At 30.5% G+C, this 20,140-nt stretch overlaps 2 protein-coding genes across 2 annotated transcripts; one reads left to right on the top strand and one right to left on the bottom strand.

The window, feature by feature from the left end:
• Positions 1 to 636: 636 nt before the first annotated feature.
• Positions 637 to 7,887, bottom strand: LOC107802575 (MLO-like protein 6). The gene is made up of 15 exons (XM_016626089.2): positions 7,576 to 7,887; positions 7,413 to 7,470; positions 6,700 to 6,941; positions 6,260 to 6,376; positions 6,067 to 6,127; positions 5,841 to 5,929; positions 4,922 to 4,996; positions 4,621 to 4,715; positions 4,410 to 4,459; positions 3,697 to 3,737; positions 2,974 to 3,147; positions 2,841 to 2,876; positions 2,668 to 2,735; positions 2,500 to 2,560; positions 637 to 1,498 (listed from the first exon to the last, which is right to left on the bottom strand). The coding sequence occupies exons 1-15, from the start codon at positions 7,699 to 7,701 to the stop codon at positions 974 to 976; spliced, it is 1,818 nt and encodes a 605-aa protein (XP_016481575.1). The 5' UTR covers positions 7,702 to 7,887; the 3' UTR covers positions 637 to 973.
• A 10,024-nt stretch (positions 7,888 to 17,911) lies between these two features.
• On the top strand, positions 17,912 to 19,936 carry LOC107820566 (uncharacterized). The gene is made up of 4 exons (XM_016646869.2): positions 17,912 to 18,043; positions 18,143 to 18,227; positions 18,451 to 18,910; positions 19,485 to 19,936. The coding sequence occupies exons 1-4, from the start codon at positions 18,010 to 18,012 to the stop codon at positions 19,752 to 19,754; spliced, it is 849 nt and encodes a 282-aa protein (XP_016502355.1). The 5' UTR covers positions 17,912 to 18,009; the 3' UTR covers positions 19,755 to 19,936.
• The last annotated feature ends 204 nt before the right edge of the window (positions 19,937 to 20,140 follow it).

Raw genomic sequence — 20,140 nt, 5'->3', positions numbered from 1 at the left:
GGCTCATAGGATGTAAAAACTATTTTTGGTTGTAATGATAATATTCACATTTGTTACCAAAAAAAAAATATTTGCTTTTATTTTCTGATTCAAAAGGTAATTGTTGGATGATTTTTATTGTCCTAAATAAAACATAAGTGACTTTAATAGGATATTCTCATAATTTGGGTGGACATCCAAGAAATTTACTCTGATTTTTAGATCTCAAGACTTTCACTAGTTATACAATATTCTCTGCAAAAAATTTCTACACCTATGCTCTCTTTTAGACCGTTTAAATAGATTTATCCTTTCTATATTTTTTTTAATCTGACTATCGTCTCAGTATGTACAGTTACTCCTTTAGATAGTTTTCAGCTCCTCAAGTATAGCTTCAGTTTATGTATTTTCAATGAGTTACTCGCACTTAATGTTTGAATAAAATCAGTTGATGTAAGGCATTTGTACTGTATCTAAATTTTAGTATCAGTTAACTATGATTAGGTGATATGTATTTTCAATTTAATTAATAATTCTTAATATTAAAGTAATATATTTTGATTTTTTTTATTAGGATGTATAAATTATCTGTAATTACACTATAGAAACTCTTTCCAGATACCAAATTCAATACTCCTACAAATGTAACAAGAACGATTGAACATTAATTCGAATTAGTCGATGATGCCGTTACTGATCATATACATAAGCAGATGCAATTTACATAGGAGTATTTCTCTTCGGTGGAAATTAAAGTTGACCAGATTCTCGATCTTACAATTACAGAGTTCATATGCGGTCCAAATTGCTGTGACGCTGTAATCAAGATTCAGCTTTTGAAACTTGGATGTAATAAAAACAATCAAGAAATGCACTTAGCTTCGTTGTCAATCAAGCCACTTTGTAGTCCGTTTCTCGAATCCTTGTACATCTCTGTCTTTTCTAACTTCTACTAAACGATAGATCATCCATTTCATGCATGATCTTTTAAATTTTAAAGACTAGTGGCTCTTTTATCAAACGAAAATTCGTCAGTTGGATTGGCAATATTGATCTCATGTTGGTCACGAGCCGTTTGTTGTAAAGGAACCACTTGAAACGAACTAGGCTCATGACCTAATTCCGAGTCATGATGCAAGTGATCATGACTAATTTGAGTTTGATGCATGAAGTATGAGGACAAGCCATCCCTACCCTGGTTGAACCGGGTGGGAGATGGCGAGCCCTCCCTAGCCTGGTTGAATCGGGTGGGAGATGGCGAGACCTCGTTGTCCCAATGGTCAACATTGTAATTTGATCTTCGAGGACTGTCGTCCATTTCGCTCCTCCAGTGGTTTCCACGGAGGAGATGGACAGGTGACATGCCGTGAGAAGGCGTAGTTGGCCTGCTTGACATTGGGGTTACTGTATTGGAATGCTTGTTGATCTCTTTGACGTGCTTTTTGGCAGTGTGGTGCCAGTTTTTCAATGCTGTTGCCACTCTTTCGTTGAAGATGGTTGACTTCATTGATGATCCCATCTGTTTAAAATTGTACAACATTTTCAGCACAGTTTTAGTTTCTATATACCATCAGTATAAAAGATCTTTTACACTATCATATATTACATAAAGATTAATTACACGTAATGTAGGAAATATTGGGTCCACCCATAAGGGGTGCTCTAAGCCCCAATAGGGTTATTAATTAATTAACCCTAATATTCCCTATATAAGTACACTTAGTGTGTACACTAAAAGATGACTCTGAACAGTATTTTTCCTACGCTCTCTATCTCATAGTCAAACTAGGGTTTAGACTGTGGAATTGGAGGTTGCTCCAACACATCGTGACAATCATTACCGACCAGTGATTCCAGCCACGGTTCATCCATTTTCGCTTCCGCTTCACGAAAAACAAGTAAGTTCTCGTTTTATGATTTACGCGCTATCTAATGTGTTTAGATTATCACATGTTCCTTCACGTAATTTCCCTAATAAGTTGATAACAATTTGAAAAATAAGACATGCAACATATTATAACGAATTACAGCGTGAGTGCATATAATTTAGTCGAAACCTTTCAGTGTTTTATTCCAAAGAAGGAAGAAAATGAATCTCCGTTGAAGGATAGAAAGTTAAGTTATTCTCAATGCTCAATGTTGTAATATTGCGACAATAATTGCCTGTGCGACTTGAATGTTACTCCCTCTGTCCAAATTTATGTGATATTTCTCTACTTTTCAAGATTCAAATTTGTTAATGTTGATTGGATATTTGAACATAGATTCTTTAAATTTTTCGAAATAAAATTTATATATTTGGGAACTACGTAAAAATTTCATAAGTCACAATAATTAATGATTCGAAATATTTAAAAGTCATATGAAAAAATTGCAATCAAAGAACAACTTGTCTAACTCTCGAAATTCGAACAACTTCACTGGAACGGATGAAGTATTAATTATATTGTGGAATTGGTGGATTATATTTTAAAAAGTTATGCAATTGTTTTAATGTACACACACACTTCATATATATACCTGTGTCACGAGGGCATATAGCGGAAGGGTGACATAGCTGCAGAGAATCTGAATAAGAACCCTACAATACCAACAATTTCATATATAAATACTTTGGATGAAATTAAATGTTAAAATAGAAAGCAAAACCGCAAAAATAAAGAGTTGTACAAGATATATAATACTGACCCCATTGTCATTCTAATGACGATATCCTCAGTATGGTCGTGGAAACAAGATTTTAACCCGAATTCATACTGTTATTACCAGAGAAACCATACAAAATCCGAAGTTAGTTTTAATTATCTTGGTTTTCTTTTTTCTACCCTATTAACGTTCATAGAATTAGTTTGTTGGCTTACCCAAGTCCAAGCAAAGAAGGCCAACTGAAAAGCATTCTGCAAAAAGTCAACAAAGAAATTATAAAAGGTTAACAAGGTCAAAAAAATATTTTTACGTATAATGAGTTTTAAGAAAAAGAAGAGAAAGGAATACCTGAAAAAGGACAAAATTAATGAGATAAAGAAGGAGACGAGGACGATTAAACCAAAAGAGGTCATCCCCAGGTTGAACTACAGGGACACCCTTCACTACTTCCCCTCTTTCTTGAATTCTTAGTCCCATTTTTGTTATGATTACTTGTAGCTTCGTCCCTACTAGCAATATCACCTGCAATTTTATTTACAATTTATGTTATATAAACATTTTTCACATTCCTTCATACATTAAAACAGGTTAATTATTATTTTTATTAGGTTACTTATTAATGTTTATAATATACTTGTAATTACCTTGTAACTTTTAAGTTAATCTCATTCAGTAGCGAAGCCGGGAAATTCAATAGAGTGTTCAAATTTTGAACATCTTTTGTCAGTGGGCTATGCAAGGGTATTCAAAGTTTATATTTTAATCAATAACAAATGATATTTATCTTGTATATAGTATAATTTTTCAGTCAAGGGTGCTCGATCAGTTGACCACTCTGGGACATACGTAGCTTCGTCCCTGCCTCGATGTATAAAGAAGTAAAACTCTTTTTTTATCACCATTTAAATTTCAATCACTTTGTATATTTTAAATTATTTTTGACCAAATCAAATAATGAATAAATAAATACACACGTAGGAACTCATGAAAAGGATAGATGTAAAATTTGCAAATAAGAAAAAGGAACGAAAGTCAAATGGAAAATGTGTACAAATGATTGGAACTACTTACAAATAACGGAATGAACGGTAGCCACAGATAAGAATACCAGCCTGTCCACAATTGACAATGAAATAATGCTTTAGTCAATTTAATTGCGAAAGACTCGGAAAGGAAAAAATTAATTACGTAAGAATAATGTAGGCCCTTATTAGTTTAAATTTTTTTTGACTTAGATGAACGATTTCAATGGATTTTAACACATTAATCTATATAGCCATATAGCAAAATCTTGATTTGGTCGGAACTAACATATATATTAGCGGTAAGTGCAAAATAAAAATATCAGTACTCTAATCTGTGATTCTTTTCCAATGTCAATCTGACCCATTGTTCAAAATGAAATCTTAGAAATCACATAAAAGTTAGGGTTTTTAGATTTGAAAACAATATAATCACGAATAAATTAAGATGTAAATTAGCCGTACAAAAAGAGACCAAAAAAATACAATTATATGCTTCCTCCATAGTCCATTCCAATTTATGGTGTAATTTGACTAAGTATGGATAAAAAAGAAAGAAAGATTGTTAGAAGTTAGAACTTGTGGTCTCAAATCTATTATAACATTTTTGTAGATATAGAAATATGTTAATAAGGATTAAAAAAAAGTATAACATTTAAATTATTTTCAATTATAAAAAATTATTTTATTAAAACGCTTGAATAAGGAAATAATGTCACATAAAGTGAAATAACATAAGTAAAGTTATGTTGAATTATTTACCATGAGTATTAAAGAGTAGGAACAGCACAGCAAGGAACCAAATTGGGGGACTGCAAAGAAAAAACACAAAATTTGAAAATTGTCAGCTATAGATTAATTAACACAAGAAGTGTGAATATTATTGAATTGTGTGCTGTCCAATTGGTTAAAATATATTCAATTAAATATTAATAAATAGAAAATCAGAACAATAAATCGAAATGCTCAAAACCTGATGCCAACGACAACTTTGAAGTCCTCTTCAAGTGACCTCTTGATATACTTTTGGAAATCAAACTTTACGTGGCTCTGAGGTGCCAAATGCGCCTGGAAGTTACATCAAAATTATTATAAAACATTCAAGAATAGAACAAATTCAAAAATTTAAACTTGATGGGTTTAATATTTAAGATTTTTATTATCCAAATATTAATTTTCTCCTTCACTTATTTTAATTAAAATCTAATCTTGATGACATGTGTTGTGTGTATATATGTATGTATGTATATGTATGCAAGTGAAAATAAAGTTACCATGATAAAACCATGTCGTAGGGTCAAGTAGTCAACTTTAGGGACAGATCTTACAAATTGTCTGAAGAAACAAACCTGCAAATTTAAGGCAAATTACAAACGAAAGAAAGGTTACTATATAATATTGATTCTTTTTTTCAAACGAAAATTAAATCAGAAAAGCTAATATTGCGTATTTTTTCTGATAACAGATCCTTGTTTTCAATTTTGTGATGTACCGTCCATATCTAAAGTCAAATAAGCTGCTTCTTGCAAAAGCCAGACAAATAAAAAAGAGCAATTATCCTTTCTTGGGTAAGTGTCCCTATCCCTTAGTCAGAGGATTGCCACGGCCTCTATTCAATCTTTCTAGTATATTTGTTTACACAATTAAACACAAATTAAGAAAATAAAAGAAAAAGGTAGGGGAACAAGAGGTACATATATATTGTCATCAACTTCTGATTATTCTTTATTTATATAATAAGGATATAACTAGCATTTGAGGGTTAAACACTTCTAAGACTCAAAATACCACTACATTGCAATTCATCAAGTTATTTACATTAGGTGCAAACCTAGAGTAGGATAATCATTTTACCCTTTAGTTTTTTTTATATCTTGCTTAAACAAATAGTAGTAAGGTAGGTTATCTACGTCAAACCCACTTGGGGTGCGGCTTATCCCCGGACTCTGCATGAATGCAAGATATTTTATGCACCGGATCGCCTTATATATGAAATTCACTATTGAGATGATAGCTTCAATATTAAAAGCTCTAGATGGAACACAATGAATATTGATCATCCATATAGATAATTTTAACTAGTTTGAAATTGAGACGTAATTATTGTTATGATTGTTGTTCTTATGCATATAATATGGGAATAAGAAAGAGCAATGATTTCCCGAAAAAAAATTGAGATCAAAAGATGCTTACAATCCAAAGAAGAACTGGGTTTTTAGTCCAAAAACTCAAGTGTCTTCTTCCAAATGACGTGTCTCTAGCAAAGCGGAATCGCTCAGGATCTGTTAAATATGGAAGGTGTCAGTCAATATAGTGGATTTAATTTTTTTATCATATAGTTTATTTTGGTTATTATATAAAAGCAATATATGGGGGAATAAAATGAATATTAAAAGATTTTTACTATTTATTAATTTACCATGAGCAAATTGGTATTCAGCTGTTCTTGTTTCCTTTTCCCATGCCTTCCATCGACTCATCTGAAAACGGCAAAAAAAAAAAAAAAAAAAAGGTCAAAGACAAGAAGTAAATAAGAAAAAGAATGAAAATGATAGAAATTTCTATTTTCTTACTTAAGGTAAAATAAGTAAATAAATTTATGAACAAAGTACCTTAGCTCTTCCCAAAGCCAATGTGGTAATACAGTAGAATACATGAAAAATAGCCAGCACAAAAATGAAGATATGTAATTGATGAATACCATCAGCAGACACAAATGCTACTTTTCCCTGCAAATAAATCCAACAAGAAAAAAATTAATCCACTTAGGTTAAATAATTAATTAGTTTAACATATATTAAACACTATCATATTATTCAAAAGAGTAACTATAACTAGTAACTACTCCTAAATAATAATTGAAGTGAAATTGTCAACTCCAAACAAATAATCTTCTATATCAGGTTAAATTGCACTATAAACATAAAATTATATTATAAAATACGTATTTATCTATATATCAATATTGAAAAATTATACTATTTTATTATACTCGAATATTTTCCTCTTTTCAACTGATTTTTTCAAAAAGGGCCAAAAAAAAGTGGCATGCCTTGTCAGCGCATTTGTCAGTTCCGACAGCCGCCAAAATTCGCCGAACTCCACCGTCGTCAGCCGCCGTAAGAAGTCGCCGGCGATGACCCTCAGCCTCTACAGGCACGTTGTACTTTTCAGCTTCTTTTTGCTTACTACATGGATGCCATGTACTTGCAATCTTCTCAGATACACATATATTTGAAATTGGATCTTGCCCTACTGTTAACAGTAGGGATATAAATCCTAGTAGCATAAGCTCTTCAAAATAAATAAAAATAACAATATGTTAGCTTGAAAATTGTAAGCTCAAAATTAATCATAATAAGATTATAACCAGAAAACGAGCATAGATTTTTATCAGTGGAAAAATGTTTTTAATTCGGTGTTTAGTCGGCGAGTGATCTTTTTTAAAATATATATATACATATTTATCAAGGATTGATTATAATATAATTTTAGCAAAATGGATAGTGTTTAAATGAATTTTGAATATTAAAGATCGATAATAATGTTTAGTTGTTAATTGAATCAAGTTGAGAGTTGTGATAGTTGTAAAGAAAAATCAATAAGGTTCGTCAATCAGTGAAAAGTCATTCTTACTAGCTCTTTAATGAAAAATATTCTCCTTTGAAAAGTTTTCACAATCAAATATCATAAAATATACTCCTACAACTTATAGTTCAAAAGCAGAAAATAGTTTTCAATGTACCAAATTAAACACACACGTACCTGATTTGATCTTCTCAAGTGCTTCATATAATGCATTTTTGTGTTTAGACTTCAACCACTGCAGATATAAACATAAAATAAATTAGCTATTGCGTCTTTGAATTAATTAATTAATCTTCTTATATTTTATGGGAATTAATACTGCATGGTATAACTGGCCTACCTTGCCAATAAGATGGATGATGAACTCAATTACAATAGAAATGGCAACCAACGCAAAACAAACTACAGCAACAGCCCACGTTGGTGTTTGTTCCAATGATCTTCCTCCTCCTCCTCCTCCCGCCATCTTTCTGTTTCACCGTTTCTTGAAAACTTCGTTCAAATGGTGTGATCTCTTCACCCTTAATCAGAAATTTTAAGTTCAAATCCTGAGCGAAAATAGAGATTTTTGATAGGAATAATTGTGTTAGTCGGTTTCAGATATCTAATGAAAAAAGAGAGAGTGTAGTAGCTAGAGAGTGGTGAGGAGAATAGAATGACAAGACATTATTATTTATATAGAACTACAAGAAGTAAACTGTTTGTGGTGAGAGTGAAAGGACAAAATAAAACCAAAGTAGAAGAAAAAAAGGGTATAGAATAGGGGGAAAATGGTTGACTTTGGACTTTATAGACGCGTAATAAGAAAGAATGAAAGGAGGAATACTTGGCTGACTTGATCAAACTAAGTACTATGCCCAAAATATTAGTTTATTTATTTAATGATTTAAAAAATATAAGTTTACTTTTGCAATTGGTATATATATTATTTGGGTAGATGTATATCACTTACATATTTAGTTAGTGACGATGTATTTTTTAGAGTCCATTACTCAAATGGGCACTCAACTATCCCAAATTATCTCTTAAATTCACTTTACTTTCGTTTGTAACAACAAAGTCACTAACTTATGCCTATTGCACTCAGAAGGTCACTCAACTAGATTTTCCAAATTTTGGATTGCCAAATACCTATTTTACCCTCTAAATTAAAAACATTTATCTTCTTTTTTTTAAAAAAAAACTTTTTAATATTATGATTTTCTCTTTTAATTTATATTATGGACTTACCTATAAAATAAATAAATATTATTTATAAATTAAAAAAATAGAAAGTATTTAAGCATATATAATGCTGGAATAACAAAATAATGAGCATAGTAAAAAAAAATAATTAGAATAATATGTTAGTAAAAATAATTTTAGTATTAACAACAAAAATTCAAAATTTATTTACACAATTCAGAATGAATAAAAATAAAGGTTGTAAAATATATATTCCATGCACGTAATATAAAAATAATTATTTAAATAAAGATATTTTTATAATATACATTATATATTCTTGAAAATTATGCTCAATTATATTATTATTTCTACCAACTTTCCGACAACACAAAGTTATATCACTGGAAAGCAGAGGAACTATCTGTATATGGTAAAATATGCTATGTTAAGTCGTGCATGGAATATATATAATATAATTGAGCATAATTTTCAAGAATATAAAATGTATATTATAAAAACATTTTTATTTAGATAATTATTTTTATATTACGTGCATGAAATATATATTTTACGATATTTATTTTCTTTCATTCTGAATTGTGCAAATAAATTTTTAAATTTTTGTTTTTAATACTAAAATTATTATTACTAACATATTATTCTAATTATTTTTTACTATGTTCATTATTTTGTTATTCCAGCATTATATATGCTTAAATACTTTCTATTTTTTTAATTTATAAATAATATTTATTTATTCTATAGGTAAGTCAATAATATAAATTAAAAGAGAAAATCATAATATTAAAAACTTTTTTTAAAAAAAAGAAGATAAATATTTATAATTTAGAGGGTAAAATAGGTATTTGACAATCTAAAATTTGGAAAATCTAGTTGAGTGACCTTCTAAGTGCAATATGCATAGTTTAGTGATTTTGTTGTTACAAACGAAAGTAAAGTGACTTTAGGAAATAATTTGAGATAGTTGAGTGACCATTTGAGTAATTGACTCGTAATTTTTACATATATATTTCTTTGACTATTTGATGGTATTCTGGTTTACTTAAACTAGAAAATAGTTGTGAAGTTACTTAATGATTTACCAACCATCTATTACCGTCATTTGTCAGAAAAATATAGTTTACTTTTTCAATGTTATATATGAATATTATAAATGTATAATATTCATATATTTTGTTAATGATGAATTATAATTATAATATGTAAAAAATGATATTGTTTGAGATTGTCAATATTGAAATTTAATATCGAGTGATCTTTGTTAGGGATATAGTAGATATGCCCTAGATCCAATATCACATTTGATGTTTTGAACATATTTTTATAAAATATATATGGCATTTGATATTCTTTTATCATTGTTATTAATTGCTTGATTAATTTGATAAGGTCCTTGATTAAATTTTGAGACTTGACATTGTGATGGAGATCATGATAATGAGAGTAAAGTTTCTTATAATTTAATCTAAATTTGTTCTTGATCGTAGGATTATTAATCTGGACATTAGTAATCCGATAAGATCAATATTTATGTGATCGTCTTTATGGGATAAAGATTAGTTGATCTCATTAACTAAATTACATAGATAGATGATGCATATAGAGATATGATCATTGAACCGACTCATTGGATAATTCCTAATGGTTAGAATTACCATAAACTGTCAATAAGATATTCTCTTGAAGAATGTGATGTAACCGTTTCCTTTGACCTGAGATCGTCATAGTAATTGACAAGTTATTTATTGTGCTTTGATACTAGACACCTATGGCCCTAGGGCGATAGTTGAAAGGATATTGGGTATGATTAAATGCTTGTAGGATTAGTGATTGATCAAGATGGAATCTGTCAACTCTTGGTAATGAGTTTAAGCTCCATGTTGTCATGAAATATAAACGACCAAATTAAGACCTTGGCCAGGGCAATTGAATGAAAGAAGAAATGAGTTTCTTAGGTCATTCAATGGTCGATTATATTTGACGTGAACACATAGTTGGTCGCCTATTAGGATTTGACAGTTGAACCATTTCCTAGGGTGATCCAGAGCTATAAGGACAGAAGGAATTACTACATTATTCTTCTACTGGTTCTTGAGAGTAAATTGTATACTTCATATTATCTGGTTGTTAAGGAGTGTTGCTAGACGCCACCCTTGATTAGTATATTGATGTGGTCAATTTACTACCGGCTTAGTATTGAACCTATGGGGTCGCACACTAACGAGTGTTCTGATCTTTGCTAAAGGATTAATTAACTTATTATTTGATAATTAAATTAAGGAATTTAATTAGTCAAATACATTTAGTTGTTAGTCCAAATGAAATATTATTATATTCTTTGCTAGCACAGAGAATATAATTAATATTGTGAATAAATTGATGTTTTCTATTTGGAATAGAAAATTAAATTATATCTCTTGGTTGAAATATATATGTGATATATATTTGATACTCGTAATTATTATTTATATATAAAGGTTATATATTTAATATTAATTTATTCTTACAATCCAATTTTGAATTGGACATGAAATTCCATAAAGGTTTTCCTACGATTTCATTAAACATGAAAATTAAAGTCCATAAAAAGGACGTCTGACAACTCAAACGTGCTTTCTTGTTTACAATAGGAAAATTCCAATGTTTGGAATTGGACTTCATGGAAAGTCCATGATTCTCGGCAGTCACGTTACCCGTTGAGAATGGGATTGTGAATTTTCATACAAAATCCCATAAAGTTTATTTTGGATTTTTTTTTTTACCCTAAGTAAATCATTACCTCAACCAAATAGGAAAAGAGTTTGTAGGTGATGCTATATAAAGGGTGATGGAGAAAATTTGCCGAATAATTTTTCCATGAGAAGAAAACTCACTTTGTGAAAGTGAGAGTGCAATACAAAGTCAAGAGAGAAAATACAATTGCAAGAAAAGTGTTTCTTGTTCTTCTACTTTGAGTTGAGATTTTTGAGAAAAATTTCAACACAATATTTTGTTCAATTTGTTCGCGGGTTTCATTGATCAAAGAGTTGATAGCAAAGATCAATCTCGGTGTGGATACGCATAGAGTCTTCGCACTATCGAAGAAATTTTGAAACGAGACTCTCTTTACCAGGTACGTCTTAGATGTGATCTATTGACATGTAAATAAATTTTAAACATAAAAAGATCTGCTTAGGATTGTTATTGTCTTCCGCTGCGTGTTACGAACACCTATACGCAATCCATCAGGTTAACCATATAGTTTATTCATATAATTAGGAAATCATTGTTCAGCATATATATCCTTAATTTATAAAAGAAAATGATTTCAAGAATATTTAAGAGGGACAGATAACTAATTCAAAAAATACTGGACAAAAAAACTCAGGATCGGGGTAGTGTATTGATTATGGGTTCGCACGAACTCAGTAGATTTTGCTTAGACACTGTTTTATTTTACAAAAAGTTCTTAAATATGTATAAATATTTAATTGCAAACTCAATAACTAAACGAGCTATGAGTTCGGTGGCAGATTCAGAACCCATAAATTTCAAATCATGGTTCTGCCTCAGAATATACTTTGGCAGAAAATTATAGACTGCGTTAATTAACTGTTGTTTAATTAGAAATAGAAAAATGAAAAAACAGGAATACAGTTGTCCTTTCTGAGCCTTATATTTTGAGGTGGTATTAGTCTTCATTTGATGACAATCTTTTCCTTCTTCAATTGGGCATTAAGAATGTCCAACAACTCGTCTTTTATAAGATAGGACACTGGGATATGATAATTATTAATTGATCTCAAATCAAAAGATTAAATTAATCTCATAAACAGTTTCAAATGACATTTAAAATGGTGTTCATTGGTTTTGACAAAAAAAAAAAAAAACAGATTTCTGCACTTTATTTCACTCCCACGAAACGTCAAGATACTTTCCTCGGTCAAATGAACATATAAGGAGTGAACAGTCAAAGAAATCATAGAAAAAGATTCTATAAATGAATAAAAATGCGAAACGATGACTTCCGACTACGTTGACATTAGACTTTAATTTTTTTTTCTTTATAAGTAAATAATGTGTGTATTTCTATTTTCTGAAAATTCCAAATCTGCATTTTTTCTCAAAGTAATTATGTTATATAACAATAAAATGGGCTATCTAACTGTTAACGTCACAGGACATATAAATAGATAGATAGTTTTATAAAAATATAATACCATATATAATATACTTTTAAGGGATATTATCACTTTAGATTTTAATCCACTCTATGTTTTACATTTCAATGCTAGCTTGATCGACAACTACTTTAAAGATCTCTGTCGAATTTCTCTATTTAAAGGGAAATACTACATAATCTTTTCTCGTGTCAGATGCATCAACTCCTTGTTTCTCGTTCTGCTCATACAAAATGAAAATGTCATAGTTAATGACACAAAATACACATATATGTACTTATAAATAATAAATCAATTCAGATCTCAACTCATTAAATGTATTTGTTTTTTCTTTTAAAACATCTTAATAGATCTAATCTAACAGCTATAACTACTAGCGCTTCAAATTAGATTCTAAGGGCACTACAAAAAGCCTTTTTTTGAGGTCCTGTAAGCCTCGAAAGCCTTTGGTACTTCGGTAAGGTCGGACGACTTTCTTTGCCCCAGCTTGGCGAATCACATCCCCGCACAATGACATTCTTTGTTTGTGCGCCCCTTACCGTTCTCGCTTAGTCTTTCAACAGTTGGAAAGGCAGTCGTAGAAACGAAGCCTAAAAATCCTACAGTTATGCCCAAAGATAAATCCATAACTAAGTATATTAACATATATTATTACTAAAAGACAAATTAAAAGTATAAATGAATACTAGTTTTTACGTATTTATTTATATGAGATTTTAAAGAGAAGTTTAGGGTATTAATTAATCTTTTAATAATTAGTTTAATACCAAATAACCTACTTTTAGTGGTAGTTTTCAGTTTTAAGATTAAGAGTTAAAAAGACCTCTTATGATTTGAGAAGACTAGTGGCTAAAATAGAAGGAATTCCAAATGAATGGGAACACAAACTGTTTTTACAGTATATTCTTGAAAGTAACATTTCCATCGTTTTAGTCAAATTATAAGTCCTTGTCCTTTGCTATTTGTAGACTGTAGTCGCTCTTTTGAAGTAAGCACCATCTAAAAGGGTTAGGAAACTTCTACTCAAGTTGGCTATTTGTAGTAGTATAATGTTTTGAGAGACCAATTGTGCGTGAAATCCAAGACAGCCTTCCTCATAAAGCAAGTGGGAAAAATACAAAATTAGTTAGTCGGCCGAAATTAATTGTATTTGTCAGTTAAAAAATGTATAAAATATTTATTATATGTATATAAGATATATATATACAAAAAGCATACATTTTATTGGTTAGTATTATTTTTGAGACTTACTAACCATATACATTTAGGAGCCCTTAGCAGTCAATATAGTTTATCTTCTATCAAGATTCCAAAATCACCTTCTAGACTACTTAACTCAATTTTGTAAGAAGACAGACGTGGTTCAGAAAGTAATGTCAAATGAATAACAATTTGATTGACCTTTTGATATAATTGCTATGTTGTATACACGATTAAACTTGCACAAACATTGCTACATTCTAAATTTCTATTTATTCTTTTTACAACCAAAAAAACTAAATTGAACAACAATTTTATCATTTTAGACGTCGAGTAGTCACTATTAAGCAAGTTTTTAAAATTTTTTTTATAGTTTATAATGTATTTAAGAATTAGTCAATTCACTCAAATTTCAGGATACGACGTCCTAAAGTTTAAAGTTCAGGACATCATGTCTTAAAATTTGAAAATTCTATCTAGAAATTCGAATTTTATGACCTGAATTTTAAATTAGCATCTCAAAAATTCAGGATAATTAGTCTTGAAGTTGAGATGAGTTGATTAATGGGATCTTTACATAAATAGTCGAACATATTCATTGTTTACTTTTTATAGCCATATACATAGATTATATATTCATTATGCAGATATAATACATAAATTATGCATATATTATACCTCCACCGGCTATTTCTAGTTTAAGCAGTTGAGTGGGCGGCTATTTTTAGCTTAACCGGTTGGGTGGGCGGCTATTTGAGTTAATTCTTCTTAATTAATCTTAAAATGCATTGCTTAAAAGTGGCCACTGGTGCACTTCACACTTTTCAGCGTAAAAATTGCACGGGGCGCCCTATTTGGTCGCCCCCATTTAACATATACCCATTTTTCAAAAAACTTTTAACTTGTACCCACTTTTTAAATAATTTCAGCCCCATTTCTCCTCCTCCTTCGTTTTCTTCTTCTTCTTTACTTAGACAATAGAGGGCTGTCTAAGTAACGTTCAGAATTTGACATCAATCCATAGAGGGCTCAAGTGAAAAGAGAACCAAACATAATGTAGTTTCTTGCATGGCAAAGAAACAATTACAATTATTTTCTTAGTATTGTGTATTTCCAATATTTCTAGTAGAAAGTTCGTCTCAAACTAAATGTCATTAGAGTGAAAATTTAAATTTCACTATTGAATTGCTGAGACTATTTGTGTAATCAGACCCTTCTGGGTTCAAACCAATCATAATTTAAGCCTCAATTGTGTAGAGAAAACAACAAAAAGAGCCTGTAGAATGAAATTAAAAGAACTCACCAAAAGGTAACCCATGTGACAGTTACAAAACAAAAACTTCAGCTTTAGAGCTGAGGTTCGCCAGTTACAAAAACAAAAACTTCAGCTCTAGAGTTCGCCAGTTACAAAATAAAAACTTCAACTCTAGAGTTCGCCAGTTACAAAACAAAAACTTCAACTCTGGAGCTGAAGTTCGCCAATTACAAAACAAAAACTTTAGCTCTAGAGCTGAACTTCAGGGCCGGCTACTAGAATACTGAAGTTTTGCGTGATTGCCTTTGCTACTTCAGCCCTGTATGCTGAAGTTATGCGAAAAAGCGTGTACACTTGCAATTTTTTTTGCAAAGCGGGCACAGATTAAAACGTGACACAAAAAGCGGGTATAGATGCAAATACTCCCTTTTCAGACCTGTGAAATAGACGTGCTGATTTCGGCCTACCAGCTACCTAAAGCAATTTCTTTTGGGCTATGGCCCAATTTGGCCTTAGTTAAAATGAGAAAATCTCACTTTATACCCATTAATTCCAAACTATTTACCCTTTAATGCCCAGGCCCAAACTATTTATTACTCCTACCCATGCGCCCCAAATTATTTACCCGTCTTTATTTTGTTCCTCTTCTTCTTATTCCTCATCTTACCTTCCTCCAATTTTTGAAGTTCACGACTGATGGCTTCTCCGGAGGGAGGGGTTGGTTGCAGAGTCGGCTGGGAACAGATTCTTACAACTTTTCTTTTGCCCAAGTCTTATCACCATCCAGAGTCATACCACCAGCAGCTAGACGTTTTGGTACAACACGCACTGTCAAATTGCTTTCAGGGGGTAGCGATTAATTAATCTCCCCTTGTAATGACCAACAAATGGCCATAGTATGTTTTGGATTCTTTAAGATAACCCCATGTAATTCTTTGATAAGTTTTTGAAACAATTTGTAATTCAAGAAACAATTTTTGAAACTCCATATGAATGAGTTTAAAATGTCAGATCTGATTTTTTATAGTGTTTTACTGTTGAAATTAGTTAGTTATTGTTCTTTGATGTGTAGATTGTACCTTTGATGCTGTTTTTTGGAGATTTATTGTACAAAAATTTAAATCCATCATTGAAGGACCTTGAAGCTTGAAACTCATAACTTGGTTTGTTTGAGTTTTTAATTGTTTTGATCCGATCCTATATGAGTTTGTTTGAAAAGTTGACTGGAGGTTGTAGCTAAAGTTTTAGTCAATTGGTGGAGATTTTGTAGTAGATTTTAGAAATTTGGGTTGAAATATAGTTGAACTAGAGAAGAAGACAAATATCTATTGTATACTCAAATAGTATACAAATATACCATTTTAGTATACAATTCATTTCAACTATATACCCCATTAGTATAGCTATATACTATATTGGTATCATATGCTAGTTGAATCATTTGGTGTTATTAGCTGCATTTAATTGGTACAATGTTTGATTTTCTCTTAATAATAGTAATATAGCACAATATCTTGAAATACCTTATTATATTAATATACGGTACACTATTTTTTTATTTTTCTCTTTATGCATGTGTGTTATGTAATAGTAGTATAGTCATATAGTTGCCGGGAATTAACTAGTAAAACTGTATACCATGTTGGTATAGTTATATGCCATATTAGTATCATATGACAGTTGAACATTGTTTTGGTTGATTTAGTTACATCTTAAGTGAATTCTATTATGAAATTATTTATATGAACATGAGTTGCAATCTGAAATTTTTGTGTGCCGATGGACATAAATTATGTGTATTATGTAATAGTTTTTATAGTTATAGGCAATTGTTGGAACAACTCCATACAACTATATACCCTCTTAATATACAAAATGAGCAAGTTGTTTTGCGAATATTTAGCTTGCAATACGAGCATGTAATTTTCTCATACTTTTATTGTGTTCTTTAATGTTTTGGTACAGTAGTATAGTCGCAGATAGTTGTAGCAATATTCTAGAGAAATCACATGCTCTGTTGGTATACATATATACCATATTGATATCACATGGTACTAGAAGTCTTTTTTGCTACTTATACTTTTGTTGCATTTTTTAATATTTTATTGTCATTTTTATTCTAACTAGTATATATGGAGATTTGGTTAACGTTGATTATGTTTTCTTTCTCTATAACTGGTTATATTACTGCTAATGGTAGAGTGTGTACTGATATTTATAAGGAAGTAGATCAAGGTTTGCATGACAATCACGTGTTAATTCTAAGAATCTAATTATGTAATTTATGGTGTTCAGCAGCAATCAATGTGATATTCAGTGAATTAGATCAAGTGACAACTAATATTATTTTAGTTTAATAATTGAATTTAATAAATGAGAAAGAAAAAAAAACAGAAGGTATATTGTACTAGTTATATTAAAAAAAAAGTGAATAAATATTTACTATATCAGTTATTTTTTCTTATTGTATAAAACAATAATAATAAAAAATAGCAAAAACGGTAAATAACGGCTTATGAAGAGAAAAAGAATAAAAAAAAAGTTAAATGAAATTGAAAAAGAAAAAAAGAAGAAGAAGAAAACGAGAAAAAAGAAAAGGAGAAAAGAAAAAAAAAAGAAGAAGAAAAGAAGTATAGAAATAAAAAAATAATTGGAGAATAAAGAAAAAAATTTCCACAAAAACTATTATGGGTAGGAAATGTAATTAATTTATGGGTAGAAAAATAAATGGGTAGACAAAGGTAAATAATTTTATTTTTGTGGGTAACTGTGTCAAAATTCCAATAAACTAATGAGGAGCGTCAGCAGTAACCGCGCCTAACTTGCTTTAAACCTGTTCCCGCTTTTAATCAAACATTTGAACTTCAAAAACAAAAAGGAAAAAACTTTTACTGACACTAGAATTCCAAATTCCAAATTATTAATAACAAAGGACAGCGAAAATTTGATTCAACTCTATTTGCTAACAATTATGTCTATGGATCTTCATCCCACGCCATTTCCAGGTATCACAGTTCTTTTTCAAATTTCACTACCCCATTTCTTTTTCTTGGTTTATTCTTAATAAGTATATGTTTGTCTGATATAGTAACACATAATCACAGGTAAAGTTCTACCTCTGAAATCAAGATTTAAGAAAAACATCTCAAGAGCACCAAAAAACCAATCCAAGGAACCATCTATTCCCAGGTAAAAATAAAATTGAAACTTTTTTCAGTTTCTATAACATGACATGTTTGCTACATGTTCAACCGAACCCATTATTTTTCACACAACGAGTATGTATATTTTTATATAAAAATTATGAAATGTCAACAGATATTAAATTTATTCAGTGGGTTCAATGGTAAGATTTTAAAGGTTGAACGCAACAAATATAAATCCCTCTGAGTTAGCATATCTCTTTTTTCAGGCAAAACAGAGTTTTTGGTACAGTTAGAAACCCAAATGTACCAACAAAAACAGTATCAAAAAAGCCCGTGGCTAAAGCTTCATCTGGGGTTCCTCAAAAACCATGCAAATCACCAAAAAAGACTCAATCTTTAACTGATTCTGCTGCAAAGCCAGTGACTGAAACCGCCAAGAAATCTACCGAAGAAAACAGAGTAAGGTCAAGAAAGAAAAGTGTCTGTTTCCAAGAAAACAGAGATGTTGCTGAGCCTCAAAGTCCAGTAAAAAAATCGCCTAATTTGGTGAAGCCTAGAATTTCTGGTAGTACCCCATTTTACAGTGCTGTAAATTGCAGTAAATGCAGATTTGATAGGCTGGAGACTTCATCTTATTGGCTTTCTCAGATTAAATTGGCTGAAACTGTTGGAAAACACTTTGTTTCTGCTGCTTTCTTTCAACTGGCTCTTGATTCCAAAGCTGAGGTTCATTTTTCTCTCTTTATTCTTAGATAATAATCATAGCACTAATTGCTTCAAAAGGCTTACATTAAATAGTGAAAACAGAAGTTTTGAAGTAGTTAAACATAGTTTGATTTCTGTATACTGATTGCGTAAAAAATGTTTTGCACTATCAAATTACATGTATCTCCTTAGTAAGTAGAATTAGTAAAACGAAAAATAAGGTAGATTACATGCTATAACAAGTGGAAATACACTGATTTTGTAAAAAAAATTAATTACACTGCCAGTATATATAAGTTAAATCCTTGTCTGCATGCATGTTTGAACGTCTATATATTGAATAATAAACGAATCTAGAAGGAGAGCCTTCGAGCAATGATTAAGTTGTCTACGTGTGACCTATAAGTTACGGGTTCGAGCCGTGGAATCCGTCATTCATGCTTGCATCAGACTACACCCCTTAGAGTGTGGCCCTTCCTCGGACCCAACGTGAATGAAGATACTTTGTATACTGGGCTGTCCTTTTTTCAATAATAAAAGGATCAAAATTTCTTTGGAGCGTATACTAATTTGAATTTCATTTTTTTTTTGTTAGCCCTTTAGGAATATTAGGTTGGAATTGAAAAGGTATTTGCGACGACACAAGCACTTATCAGAAGGAAAAGAATGGAAAGAAGTTTGTTTTAGCTATGGAATATTGAAGGATGAGGGCAGTTCTGAGGATAATATTGGAAATGCCAGCAAGAACAAAGGCAATGAATTGGAATGCACAATTGAAAAAGAAGAAGAATCAAAGGACATAAACGAGGAAGTGACTGAAGTTGGCGTTACTCTAGTAGGAAATGAACTTCCACTTCCATTATAATTTATAGTATCGAATATTATTGACTAAAGTTATATATAGTCTTTTTTTTTTTTTTTTTTTTTTTTTACATATTTTAGTTGATTTGTGGAGTATTTACTTTGAACTGTTTCTTGGATATGTTTTATGGAATTCTAGTATGTAGTGGCTAGGAATGTAACTAGTAAAATGTTTTGGTTTTGTTTGGATTGTATTGTTCTAGTTAATTATTAGTATTAATGATTGATCGACTACTTCTTATCTCGTAAAATAGTGTAGAATTCAATAATTTTTGTGTAGACCCTCTATTTTTATTAAAAATATCCATTAAATATTGAGAAACTTTCAGAAATCACTATGTTTTAGTGGTTATTAGCTAGTTGTAGCTACCATTTACTATATTACTTCCC

The sequence above is a fragment of the Nicotiana tabacum genome, chromosome 18 (assembly GCF_000715075.1).
Source record: "Nicotiana tabacum cultivar K326 chromosome 18, ASM71507v2, whole genome shotgun sequence".
In the NCBI taxonomy this organism is placed as follows: domain Eukaryota; kingdom Viridiplantae; phylum Streptophyta; class Magnoliopsida; order Solanales; family Solanaceae; genus Nicotiana; species Nicotiana tabacum.
Note: the sequence above shows the minus strand (reverse complement) of the source record. Positions and strands in the feature narration are given on the sequence as shown.

What these genes read in the sequence shown, in the direction of transcription:
- LOC107820566 (XM_016646869.2), top strand. Translation starts at nt 18,010, where the DNA reads ATGTCTATGGATCTTCATCCCACGCCATTTCCAG. An exon ending in TCATCCCACGCCATTTCCAG is followed by an intron (nt 18,044 to 18,142) that starts GTATCACAGTTC and finishes ACATAATCACAG; the next exon opens with GTAAAGTTCTACCTCTGAAA. An exon ending in CTCTTGATTCCAAAGCTGAG is followed by an intron (nt 18,911 to 19,484) that starts GTTCATTTTTCT and finishes TTTTTTTGTTAG; the next exon opens with CCCTTTAGGAATATTAGGTT.
- LOC107802575 (XM_016626089.2), bottom strand. Translation starts at nt 7,701, where the DNA reads ATGGCGGGAGGAGGAGGAGGAGGAAGATCATTGGAACAAACACCAACG. An exon ending in TCATCCATCTTATTGGCAAG is followed by an intron (nt 7,471 to 7,575) that starts GTAGGCCAGTTA and finishes TTATATCTGCAG; the next exon opens with TGGTTGAAGTCTAAACACAA. An exon ending in TATATGCCCTCGTGACACAG is followed by an intron (nt 1,499 to 2,499) that starts GTATATATATGA and finishes AATTTTAAACAG; the next exon opens with ATGGGATCATCAATGAAGTC.